At 41.6% G+C, this 13,393-nt stretch overlaps 1 protein-coding gene across 1 annotated transcript; it reads right to left on the bottom strand.

Annotated features, from left to right (window-relative positions):
* Positions 1–224: 224 nt before the first annotated feature.
* Positions 225–2,052, bottom strand: LOC117739279. Its single transcript, XM_034545591.1, has 4 exons — positions 1,983–2,052; positions 1,520–1,634; positions 1,254–1,427; positions 225–1,072 (listed from the first exon to the last, which is right to left on the bottom strand). The coding sequence occupies exons 2-4, from the start codon at positions 1,571–1,573 to the stop codon at positions 455–457; spliced, it is 846 nt and encodes a 281-aa protein (XP_034401482.1). The 5' UTR covers positions 1,574–1,634; positions 1,983–2,052; the 3' UTR covers positions 225–454.
* Positions 2,053–13,393: the final 11,341 nt, after the last annotated feature.

Below are 13,393 nucleotides of genomic sequence, written 5' to 3'. Positions count from 1 at the left end.
TTCCTCAACTTTTCAGCGCTCGGCAGCCAATCAAATGAAGCGAGGGGCGGGCTTTACTACTTTACTTTACTTCCTGTTTTTATGCTGGCAGATGTGGTTGGAACATAAATTGATATTATTGATAGTTAATTACGAGGAAGATTAAGAAGTGATCGATGTCTGCATTGACACATCCCCCAGCCCCCCCGATATTTACGTTTGATCGCCTGGTTGCGCGCGCACCCCCTCTCCACAGGCTGATCAGCTGTTGTCAGGGAGCGTTTTTGAAGCGTCTGTTCTGATCGGCCCCACGTGGGAATTTCAGTGCCTATATGATCACAAGGATATGATTGGCGTTTTACTGATAAAGAATCACATTAAAAATAATTGTTGTTCACGTCATAATAAAAGATCACAGGAGTTGTGGGCCTACTTCACTATTTAATAGGCTATTCAATCATGTCTCCTTTTAAGATCAGAGACATTGAGGGGTGTAGAAAGTATTGCTCCACGTAAATTCCCGATGATTAAGCCAGTTAGTGAGCTCTTTCTTCACATGCCTTTCAAGCAGAAGCATTACCCCATCCGAGTACATCCTAGATGCTGGTCGCGCTCTCACTTTGACGTCATCCACATATTTAAACAAGTTGCTCAAACTTTCAACTTCGGCACAATTGCCATATACCCACTCCTTCTTTTCACATGGTGTCAAACCAAACAAATTGCCACATGATCCACAAGGAGGCTTTTCTTCCTTCTTCCGGAGGTTAAACGCCTGGCACCTGACACGCTTTGGAAGTTGGATAGTTCCATCAAAGTCTTTCTTCTTTGAGGGAAAGTAGGTCATCACTGCACCGGCTACATACCTGTCCCAGGTGCCAATACAGGACGCAGCAATCATGATTTTCCTAGGAAGACGGCCAGGAGCGGACATGGAGACTCCATAGTACTTGACTGGACCATTAATATCGGTTCTGTGAGAGACACAGATGGTGGAGGAGACCAGATCCTCACTGAGGTCCAGCTCACTGATGAGCGCGCGCAGGCCATCTATGATTTCGAATTCGTTCTCTCGTCCAGTCAGGTGGATAACCTGCAAGCAATCACAAATGTTATCAATGCATGTATTTTACTAAGAGCCATGCTTAGTTTGTGAAATGCATGATGTGCAGTCATTGTAAACTGTAATATATTAACATGTCCAGGTGACGTAGAAATGATATGCAGCTTTACAAAGACGAATTGAATCATCTTTTGACAAACTATTATCCTACCATGTCTAGCACACATGAAAACGGACTCCGCATTGGTAGCTGAGAGGAACAGAGGTCAAAAGGCCGAGGGAAGAGGTCCTCCAATTCATTCAACATCTGGTCGTCATTCAGAATACTTTCTGGAGAAAATGGTGGATTGTGGATTTTTCCCAAAAAGAAGATGCTGTGAAGAATCTGTGGAGTCAAAACACATTCAAAGAGATATAATGTTCTATTTTGAGAGGCATTGGGTCCAGAAAGCCGTACATTTCATTCATCAGACATACCTCATCCACTAAAGCTGTGACATCACCTGGAGCTTGGCTCATCAGCTCCACCATTTTATTGATAAGCAAGAAGGCGTTCCTTCTGAAAGGGTATTTCTCTATCAGAAATTCTTCTCTGAAATAATAAATATAAAATGTTTTTAGAGGGTTTTAAAGCAGAATGCAATAATACGGTTGTACTTAAAAAACTAATAATTAAATAAATAAGTTGGCTACTCATCTGTTATTGATAAAGTACAACTACTACTAAACTACACATTACTCAATTAACAGATTTCTTGCTTTATGATTACTATTATATAAAACCAACTTATAAGCAAAGTAATCACTTTCAATTTGGTTAAAAACTTTTCCAACAATGCATTAACTGCCACCATTATTATCAAAAACTAATTTAATAGTTTTATAATCCCTTTTTTAACTGCAACTAACTGAATACTGTTTGGTAATGACTGTGACTGACCTGCGTCTTTGCTCTTCGTCAGCCTGAAATAACACACGACACAACAATGACTCACTTGAAGGGAAATTAGCGATGTGCCATGTGAAGCTTGTAATGTGAATTTTGATCTAGGTCAACTAATGCAGTGAAGTTTGTTAATGAGTGAAACTATTAAGGACTGTATTGTGAGACTTGTGGTTTATGCAGCAGCTGTCTAAATAACATGCAAGTCCATTTTATGAAAAAAGGACTTGTGCTTATGGGTCACACCTATTGGCGTGTGCGTGTGTGTGTGTGTGTGTGTGTGTGTGTGCTGACCACGCTGACTAAGCCCTCCTTGCAGGGTACATGTATCTATATGTCTTGTGATCACACCAATAAGTACTCCTTTGTTTGTACATGTCAAAGCAGAACATTCCACCCCTGTAAACTGTATTTATGACGCTGTGCTACATTCAATCTTCAGCGCTCACTTACAGAGCCTCTTCTTGCAAGAACAAACACAGATATTCGTCATTTTAGCTTAAAAAGACTTAACACCTGGTCAGGTAAAATGTTGCTGCCACAAGTTCTTTTGAGTAATCAATAATTCAGTCTAAAATCAACGTCCTCATATGTTGTGGTTTGTCAGAGTTCAATTAGAATAAGAAGAAGAATAAAAGGTTTTCTGCAGTTCAAGGGTTTACAAAAATACTTTTATTGGGCAAAGAAGACATAATTAAAGTGCTCATATAAGAAAAAACTGTATTATTGTCACAGAATTTGTGATAAGAAACAAATATTAGTCCTATATTCAACTATTGGAAATAAATGTTTGAAATGGTAATGCCATTATCACCTTAATTCACATTATTAACAAAATATACAATAGATCACGAAATGATCTGAGAAATAAAAAATAAAGGAATTAAGAGGTAGTCCTTCAATTGTTGTTCAACCTCTATATCAATAATTAAATGAAATCCAAAATAAATGTACACTTATTGATCCTCGTGCATTGGACCCATTCTTAATTATTAAGGAGCAGTGAAGCGCCCGGAGAGCAACTGGGGGTTCAGTGCCTTGCTCAAGGACACTTCAACATGCAACTATGGGGGAGAGCGGGGATCGAACCAGCTACCTTGTGGTTACGGGACGACCACTGAGTTACAGCCTCTCCATTTTATTTTATCTAATTTATTTTTTTTAGTCAAAAATATATATAATCAGAAAAATGATGACTACTTATAACAGCAGCAGTAGATACAGTCTACTAATAATGATAATAAAAGCATGAATGTAATGCCATTAGTAATAGATACATCATATTAAATCAGATACATGTGATCACCTTATCAATAAGTGACCAATCAATATTAAACACCAGCCAAAACAAAAATCGTCAGTGCGTTCCTTCCGAGTGGGCGGGACCTGAGAGAGGAGAGAAAAGAAACCAATTAAAAGACTCAATACCGAACAGTGTGAAACAGAAATGAACACAGTCACCAATGATGGAACAAGTGACCAGACATCCGGGCAGTGACGCGCTACAAAGGTCACCATCGAAAAGGGGCAAAGCCGGATGAAGGTCAAGGGGTTACAGACTCTGACTTGGAAGAGTTGATTTCATGGCCTGGCTATAAACTTAAGGTTTTTGACTTCAACAACTCCAGTGAGAGACACCTCAGGGTTACTTAATAGCAGATCATCATGAGCATGAAGGTTTTTTTTAAGCTTGATGTAGGATATCAACACATCCAGAGCAGAGAAAAGTATGAGCTTAATCTTTACCCTGCAGCAAAGACAAAAATACCAACCTGTGTTGCGTCTGATGGATCTGAGATTCTCCAAGAATCTGGACTTTTGTCCTATCACCAGTTTGTGATGCTTTTGGTTCAAATGTTGCCCCACGGGACCCTTCTTCACTGTATCCCAGTCCTTGTTGCTCTGCACACAAAAGACAACTCAAATTAGACATCGTCAGCACCTACAGGTGATCAATCACAAAGCCCTGCTTGTTCATAGCAAATTAACTGTAACTTCGTACCATTTTTTGGAAGGGCTTCCCTTTGTCATAGGACTCGGCTGCTGGATACTTTAGCCCCTTGTCACTCAGCTGATTTATGCTTGAAGCCACCAGGTGCAGCTCCTCTCCATCGTAGCCGTACACCATTGTGTCCTCGCAGGTCATCAGAACCAGCTGGTCACACGGACACGAAGTCCCCTTCACCACACCCAGAACCTGCATGTTGACTATTTCTGGAAGGTAGAATTTGTTCCACCCATCCACCACGTTGTCCTCGTCACTGTAAATGGTGTCATGAAGGTCTCCAATCGTCCACGTGGCACGAGCTGGATTCTTTAAGGCCATAGTTTTTTGTTTATATGTGGACACGAGCTTTGACATCGTTGTCAGGTGATCTAAACCTGCAACAACACGCAATTCTGATTAAATATAGAACATAAATAGCATAGCAAGCTTGTACAATGTGTGAGGCAAAGGTGTGTGTAGTCTACCTTCAAGTTCTTTGCTGTGCAGGAAATTAAGCATAGCTGCAGACCTGAAAGGCAGAAAGTGATCGCATTTTTAAAAAATAGAACTCAAATAAGAGCTTTGTCATTTATTCTTTTGGCAACTTTAGCGCTCCGGTCATGTTACTATTCACCCCTTAAAGTCCTCTGTCAGGGAAAAATGAAGGGAAAATGATTAGCATTATTTATTTATTTGAGGTAGTTAAAACAACAAAAAGAGTCAACAGACACCACAGTTCTAGAAATACAGGTCTCTACCAAACGGTACCAAAATACATACAAATACCAAAACAGTAGAATCAATCAAATACTATGCCAACTTATTGGACTAATAAACAGCATACATGTTAGATACACTGCACACTACCGATTACCAGTGATACATGTTGTTTTTCATTTAAACAAGGGAGCGCTGCAAAACACTGAAGAACATTGCATTCCAAACATGTCAGTCTCAACACACCTCATCCGAGTCCACAGTTGTTCAGAATGCACATCTGGTTGTGGCTCTGAGGGTCTTCGGGGGCAGCGTTTCTTCTGAGTTGCAGGAGAGCAGGACGATGGTCGGCCGACTTTGGGTGCTGCTCGTTAACTCTGAAACCGTGGGCAACCGTTTGTTCAATAACTCCAGAGACACCAACAACAATGGCGCACACGTCTTCTGTTCTTCTAGAACCAAACTTCTGAATATCTGAATAAATCTATGTACAGGTTATTTTCAGAAACAGTGACAAGGAAAATATTATGGCCTTCCATGTTCATGCCAAAAAAGTAGCAGGACACTGCAGGGAATCAAACCCCATCCCAGTAAACCAGGAGTACCATTACCAGTGCCTTTTGCTTTTTGAGGCTACATGGGAGGTAAAGCAAAACCTGCATTAGCAACAGCATATGAGTGGGAGCTTTCTCAATGGAGGGCATAAGTAATATATTTCCTTTAAAAGTTTGATGAATATTAGTGCAGTGTTTATTAAGTGCTATATACACGTCAATTTATTTTGACAGTACACGTTTTACTTTAATGCTGTTGTTAATGCAGGAAAACGAAACCCTAAATGTGTTTGTTATGTCTATTAGTTTTATTTTTACATTAAATAACATCTTAAAAATATGTACATAAAACATGCAAAAAATACATTAAACATTCTTAACATACATGAAGAAAAACACCACACCCACCTCCCAACTATCCCTTGATTTTGATTTCAACCACACTTGTCTAATCTTCGGACGTGCATCGTGCTCAGTTGTGGCGCTTACGCCTCGTTAATATGGTGATGTGAACCTCTGTTTCTGAATAAAGGTGAAACGCATAGAACCTACAACTGTTACACGTCTGAAGTTATTCTGCCAAGTCATCATCAGCTGTACTTTTAAAAAAACATACAATGGGGTCGGCGCCCCGGCCGACCCCATCTCCCCGTGTCCCGTCGGCGCCCCGGCCGACCCCAACTCCTCGTGTCCCGTCGGCGCCCCGGCCGACCCCAACTCCCCGTGTCCCGTCGGCCGAAATGGAACAAGTCTTTGAGATGAAGGTCAAAGAGAAGCTGCAGAAGCTCAGAGACTCTGAGGCTGAAGTAAATTAATCATTTTCTTTTTTTTCTATCCTTTTGAGTGTTTTTCCTTTTTTATTGATGCTTGGTTAACCTCTTGACCACGTGTCCGTGTCCCTGCAGCTCCAGAGGCGTCAGGAGCAAATGAAAAAGAACTTGGAGGCCCAGCACAGAGAGCTGGAGGACAGACGTCGCCAGCACGAGGAAGAGAAGGAACGCTGGGAGGCCCAGCAGAGGATTCTGGACCAGCAGAAACTAGACAACTCCAGGTAAACGCACCTTATTGATCACCGTGTGTGATCAATAAGGGTTGAAAAGGAGGGTCATCTTGGCTTCACAAGACTTTAGACGGGAGATGGCCCTGAAGTTTGAGTATGAACAAGGCTGAAGACTTTAAGAGAGAACCTTGCCTTGCCTTAATCATGTTGGGTTTTCCCCTGTGTGCAGGTCTCCCAAAAAAATGGAGGAGGATGATTGCATCATAACCACGTTTAAGCCTGCGATGGCATGTGCAGTGATGCTTCTGTTGTGTGTAAAAATATTGAATGTTATTTATGTCTATTTATTGGCAAAGACGCCTAATTTGACAAAAGTCTGTGACCAAATTTGTGGTCTTGGGACTGCATTATTTTTCCACTGTGGAATCTCGATGGTTCAGGTGAAAAAAAAATGATGTGAAAAGAGAAACAGTCCATAATCATGAAACATCTTAAATGAATGGCCCGGCTGATGCGCCCCACCCCCCCTCCTCTCTACCTCCTTTTGTTTCATGGATTGGAGTTCCATTCTATTCCATTGGGGTCGGCCGACGGGACACGAGGAGCTGGGGTCGGCCGGGGCACCGACGGGACACGGGGAGATGGGGTCGGCCGGGGCGCCGACGGGACACAGGAAGATGGGGTCGGACGTATTTTTTGCATGTTTTATGTACATATTTTTAAGATGTATATGTTATTTAATGTAAAAATAAAACTAATAGACATAACAAACACATTTAGGGTTTCGTTTTCCTGCATTATATTTCTTGGAGACGGATTTATTCAGAATTTTTTTAATCTGGATGCAATACGTATGTCTAAGAAGGACGATTACCTCTTATTACCTTCGCAAAATACTTTTGCGGAGGTTATGTTTTGATCGCTGTGTATTTATTTGTAAATATGTCTGTTATTCGCATAACTCAAAAAGTATTAAACCGAATCGCATGAAATTTGGTGGGATGATTGGCTGTTATCCGGGGACCATTTGATTAGATTTTGCGAGCGATCGGGTCAAAGGTCAAGGTCATGAAAAGGTCAAAATTGTATTTTTATCATAACGCGGTAAATTTTTATCCAATTGGCATGCAACTAATGCCAAAATGTTCAGAATTCAATGCCCGATCTTGTGATATACGACATGATACAATGACGTCATAACCCTTCTTAGCGGTTGAGGGTCGAAGGTCAGGGGGGGTCACAACCTTGCAAAATGCATAAATCAAGGCCATAATTCTTTTGTGATGTTTACCACAATATCTGGTATCAAGTTACATCAATTTACTGTTCCCCACACTCTCATGCCAAGTACCAAAAAGTGGCTGCGGCGAAGGTATACGCTCTACCGAGTGCCCGTTCTAGTTCAGTTTATTATATAGCCCAATATCACGAATTACAAATTTGCCTCAGAGGGCTTTACAATCTGTACACATACACATCCCTGACCTTTGACCTCACATCGGATCAGGAAAAACTCCCCAAAAATAACCTTTCACAGGGAAAAAAGGGAAGAAACCTTCAGGATAGCAACAGAGGAGGATCCCTCTCCCCGGATGGACAGATTCAATAGATGTCATGTGACCAGATGAACAGCGTGAAAAGAGAAACAGTCCAAAATCATGAAACATCTTGAATGAATTTCTTTTGTAGCATGTTTGTCTAAACCAGGGGTGGGCAAACCTTTTGGATCAGGGGCCACAATGAGGGTCCATTGGACCTGGCGGGGTCTGCTGCTTGGTGAGCCGGCCTCCCGCGTTGGCCCTGCTGATGCGCCCCCCCTTCCCCCCTCCTCTCCACCTCCTTCTGTTTCATGGACGTGAGTTCCATTCATACATTCAATTCAATTCAGTTTATGTTGTATAGCCCAATATAACAAATTACAAATTTGCCTCAGAGGGCTTTACAATCTGTACACATACACATCCCTGACCTTTGACCTCACATCGGATCAGAAAAACTCCCCAAAAATAACCTTTCACAGGGAAAAAAGGGAAGAAACCTTCAGGAGAGCAACAGAGGAGGATCCCTCTCCCCGGATGGACAGATGCAATAGATGTCATGTGTACAGAATGAACAGCGTGAAAAGAGAAACAGTCCAAAATCATGAAACATCTTAAATTAATTTCTTTTGTAGCATGTTTTTTTTGGACCTGGCGGTGTCTGCTGCTTGGTGAGCCGGCCTCCCGCGTTGGCCCTGCTGATGCGCCCCCGCCTCCCCCCCCCCCCCCCCCCCCCTCCTCTCCACCTCCTTTTGTTTCATGGATTTGAGTTCCATTCATACATTCAATTCAATTCAGTTTATTTTGTATAGCCCAATATACCAAATAAACGCATTACATGAATATGACAATTTATGAATGGAACTCCAATCCATGAAACAGAAGGAGGTGGAGAGGAGGGTTGGGCGGGGCGCATCACCCGGGCCAACGCGGGAGGCCGGTTCACCAGGCATCAGACACCGCCAGGTCCAATGGACCCTCATTGTGGCCCCTGAGCCAAAAGGTTTGCCCACCCCTGGTTTAGACAAACATGCTACAAAAGAAATTCATTTAAGATGTTTCATGATTATGGACTGTTTCTCTTTTCACATCACTTTATTTTCTTTTTTTTTCACCTGAACCATCGAGATTCCACAGTGGAAAAATAATGCAGTCCCAAGACCACAAATTTGGTCACAGACCTGTGGAGTTCCTCCACCTTGACACATGTAGAGACACATGATACATGTATATGTTCACATTGTCACAGCGCCACCTACTGTCTAAACTAGACTTCCTTAAATTCAATTCAGTTTATTTTATATAGCCCAATACAACACATTTCAAATTTGTCTCAGAGGGCTTTACAATCTGTACACATACACATCCCTGACCTTTGACCTCACATCGGATCAGGAAAAACTCCCCAAAAATAACCTTTCACAGGGAAAAAAGGGAAGAAACCTTCAGGAGAGCAACAGAGGAGGATCCCTTTCCCCTGATGGACAGATGCAATAGATGTCATGTGTACAGAATGAACAGCGTGAAAAGAGAAACAGTCCAAAATCATGAAACATCTTAATCTTCCTCTTGTGTTAGGGTCGGCACCGACCCGTTTTAGGTTTTAAATGCATAAAAGAACCACATAAATTGGTTTATTTGCATCAAGGCTTTATGACTTTGTCAGGAACCTCTATTTCAACAAAATAAAACAAAAACATTTTGTTTCACTAAATTATAAAATGCTCTGGTTGAAATTATGACCTTTGTGTTGTTAGGGTCGGTTTTCGACCCGGTTATAAAAATAAGATTATAAAGCAATAATTAGAGCCAAAACTGAAATCATAAGTGCACTGTCAGCCAACACAGTGACAGCCAGCTCCTCTCCCAATCATGTGAGCTTTAGGGGATTCTCATTTTGCATTGTTATCCAGAAAGTCTCTGGGACGCATCAACAGGCAGAAATATTTTCCGGGCAACAATGTCACTTCAGACCTTTCAGATGATATCAAGAGTCCTCAGATTTGACAACAGAGACACCAGAGCAAGATCCGACAAGCTTGCCCCCATCAGGGATGTCTGGGACAGATGGGTGCAGCTCCTTCCACTGATGTTCAATCCAGGGCCAGAGGTGACAGTGGATGAACGTCTTGTCCCTTTCCGAGGAAAATGCCCCTTCCGGCAATACATACCCAGTAAACCAGGGAAGTACGGCATAAAAATCTGGGCAGCCTGTGATGCAAAAACCAGCTACGCCTGGAATCTACAGATTTACACAGGCAAAGCTGCGAGTGGCATCCCTGAGAAAAACCAAGGAAAACGTGTGGTTCTCGATATGACTACTGGACTGCAGGGTCACAATATCACTTGTGACAATTTCTTTACCAGCTATGACCTTGGACAAGAACTTCTCAGGAGGAAACTTACCATGGTGGGCACAGTGAAGAAAAATAAACCTGAGCTGCCTGTTGAAATCTTGCAGGTGAAGGACAGGGCTCCACTTTCTGCAAAGTTTGCTTTTACAGACATCACCACTGTTGTCTCATATTGTCCAAAAAAACCCGGAATGTGATACTTATGTCTACTCTTCACAAAGATGCAGCTGTGTCATCAAGAAGTGACAAAAAGCCCACAATCATCCTCGACTATAACAAAAACAAAGGAGTGGACACCCTGGACAAGCTGACTGCCACCTACACTTGCCAGCGAATGACCAGGAGATGGCCAATGGTTGTGTTTTACAACATCCTCGATGTGTCTGCATGTAATGCATTTGTGTTGTGGACCCACATCCACCAAGGGTGGAACTCAACCAAAAATAGCAAGCGGAGAATGTTTCTTGAGGAGCTTGGAAATTCCCTTGTCAATCCACACATTGAGCGAAGGGAACGGGTGCCCCGAGGCCCAGATGCTGCAGCCTTGGTCAGACAGCTGCAGAGCTCACCTAGCACTCCGTCCACACCATCAGCAACACAAAGAGCATCCTCCTCAGCCAGCCCTCCCTCAACACCAACCAGAACAGCCACAGCCACAACCCCACTCAGGCCACCTGATTCTAAGAGAAAGAGGTGCCAGGTCTGCCCAAGCAGTAAGGACAGAAAGACAAACGTATTGTGCTTCAACTGCAGGAAATATCTCTGCAAAGAACACACTAAAAGTGTCACTTTTTGCCACACATGCATCTAAACACACACACATACACATCCAAGTTCTTTGGAACTAATAATTGATTTATATTGGTTTGATTTGCTTGATTGGTTGTTGTTTGTTTGACCTTGCAAATCTATATTTTGTGTTATGACTTGTTCTGCTCTTTATTTTGTGTTTGTATTAAAGTTCTATTGCTGAAAAAAATACTTTTTAGCCTTTTTCTTGAAGTAAATATATATGGGTCGAAATTGACCCTAACACCATAGATGTTACCATAAGGACCCACGGTGACACAGGTGTCACGCATCCTTTAAATGTTCTGGAAAGTTCCTTATACAGCTTTATCCTTGATTTGAACTCATTAAGTCCCTAAGTGACACATACGGAACATCTTTGTGGGTCATGTGACAAGGTCATGTGATTTTGAGTTCCCACAAAAACATTTCCAAGATGGCAGCCCCAGGTTGTGACACATCTGACAGAAGAAGCTAATGTAAAAAAAAATTGTTTTCATTGCTAAAGGTAAGATTCACCCAATTTCAGAATTCTAATGCTTACATAACATGTCCTTTATTATATTGAACCTTTTGTGAACACATTTCTTGAACAAACTGGTATAAAACAAATCAGATAAATATCGTTGTGACACATACGTCACATCGGGAATTTAACCTAAAAAAAAATAAAAAAACCTGATGTGACATATATGTCACAATAAGAAAAATAATTATGATCTGCTCAGTAAATTTAGCTGATTCAATGATATTTAGCTAATATATTTTATATTGTTCAATTGAATATAATTGAACATCATGTATTAATTAAATGATTAATACAATGTATGAGGAATCTATTTTTACCTATCAGTAAATAAAATAAAGAGTCATATTTCAATGCCATTTTTTTTGGAGAATGATGAGTCAAGTGAGTCTGCTGATTCAGACTGTTGTGAACCAAGTGATTTAGAAGAAGTACCTCGACCAAAGGTGAACCCTAGGCAGCAAAATACAACTGCTCGAGGAAAAAAACTGTTTTCTTGGAGAAATACACCTTTTGAAGCCCCTGAGTGCACATTCAAAGGACAGAGTGTCACACCTCCAGACAATCTTCACACTCCCCTGGAGTATTTCAGGAAGTTTGTAACGGAAGAAATTATTGAGTTACTGAAGGAGCAAACTAATTTGTACAGTGTACAACAATCTGCATGTCACAGGAATGTTAACACCACTGTTAAAGAGCTGGAAATATTGATCGGCATCTACCTGCGCATGGGTCTTTGCCAACTGCCGGGAAATCATGCTTACTGGGAAAATGACACAGGGTGTGCCATGGTGGCTGACAACATGTCACGCAACCGTTTTCAGACCCTGCTGGCATCTCTACACTTCACTGATAACACCGATTTGTCAAACAGGCACGAAGAGGATAAGTGCTGGAAGATCCGTCCATGGCTTGATATGTTTCGCAAACAATGCCTTGAGATCACCCCAGAAGAGCACAACTCTATTGATGAGCAAATGGTGTCTTTCAGAGGAAGACACAGCCCAATAAGGCAGTATGTCAAGAGCAAGCCCCATCCTTGGGGATTGAAAATTTGGGCCCGTTGCACTTCCTCTGGAATCCTCTGTGATTTTGAGGTCTATGAAGGTGGCACTGGGAAAAAAACCTCACTTGGCATGGGAGGTGACGTTATATGATTCTCTTGAGGTTCATTTTACCATTTTTTAAATTGAAATCGAGGGGTATACTGACAAAGAAAAGGCCCAGAGGCCCACACCAAAAATATTAAAACCAATATTTTCATGGATAAGGAAGCCTAACAAGGTAACCAAGAGATGAGAAACAAATTGTATGATAGATAATTGTTTTTAGTGTATTTTACAGCTGATTTAAGACACGGGTCAAAACCGAACCGTTAACATAAGAGATGGTAACAGAAAGCTAACACAGGAGGAAGGTTAAATGAATTTCTTTTGTAGCATGTTTTTTTTGGACCTGGCGGTGTCTGCTGCTTGGTGAGCCGGCCTCCCGCGTTGGCCCTGCTGATGCGCCCCCCCCCCCCTCTGTTTCATTGATTTGAGTTCCATTCATACATTCAATTCAATTCAGTTTATTTTGTATAGCCCAATATAGCAAATAAACGCATTACATGAATATGACAATGTATGAATGGAACTCCAATCCATGAAACAGAAGGAGGTAGAGAGGAGGGGGGGCGGGGCGCATCAGCCGGGCCATTAATTTAAGATGTTTCATGATTTTGGACTGTTTCTCTTTTCACATCATTTTTTTTTCACCTGAACCATCGAGATTCCACAGTGGAAAAATAATGCAGTCCCAAGACCACAGATTTGATTGATACAAAGTCAGTGTGGTCATATCTATATTAATAGAACAGTAACTTATCTCATTGTACAATAAAACACATGCTGACTTGCAGTTTTAATATGATCATTAAAAAAATAATAGCCTGATTTAGAGGG

Source organism: Cyclopterus lumpus, chromosome 11 (genome assembly GCF_009769545.1).
Source record: "Cyclopterus lumpus isolate fCycLum1 chromosome 11, fCycLum1.pri, whole genome shotgun sequence".
In the NCBI taxonomy this organism is placed as follows: Eukaryota; Metazoa; Chordata; class Actinopteri; order Perciformes; family Cyclopteridae; genus Cyclopterus; species Cyclopterus lumpus.
Note: the sequence above shows the minus strand (reverse complement) of the source record. Positions and strands in the feature narration are given on the sequence as shown.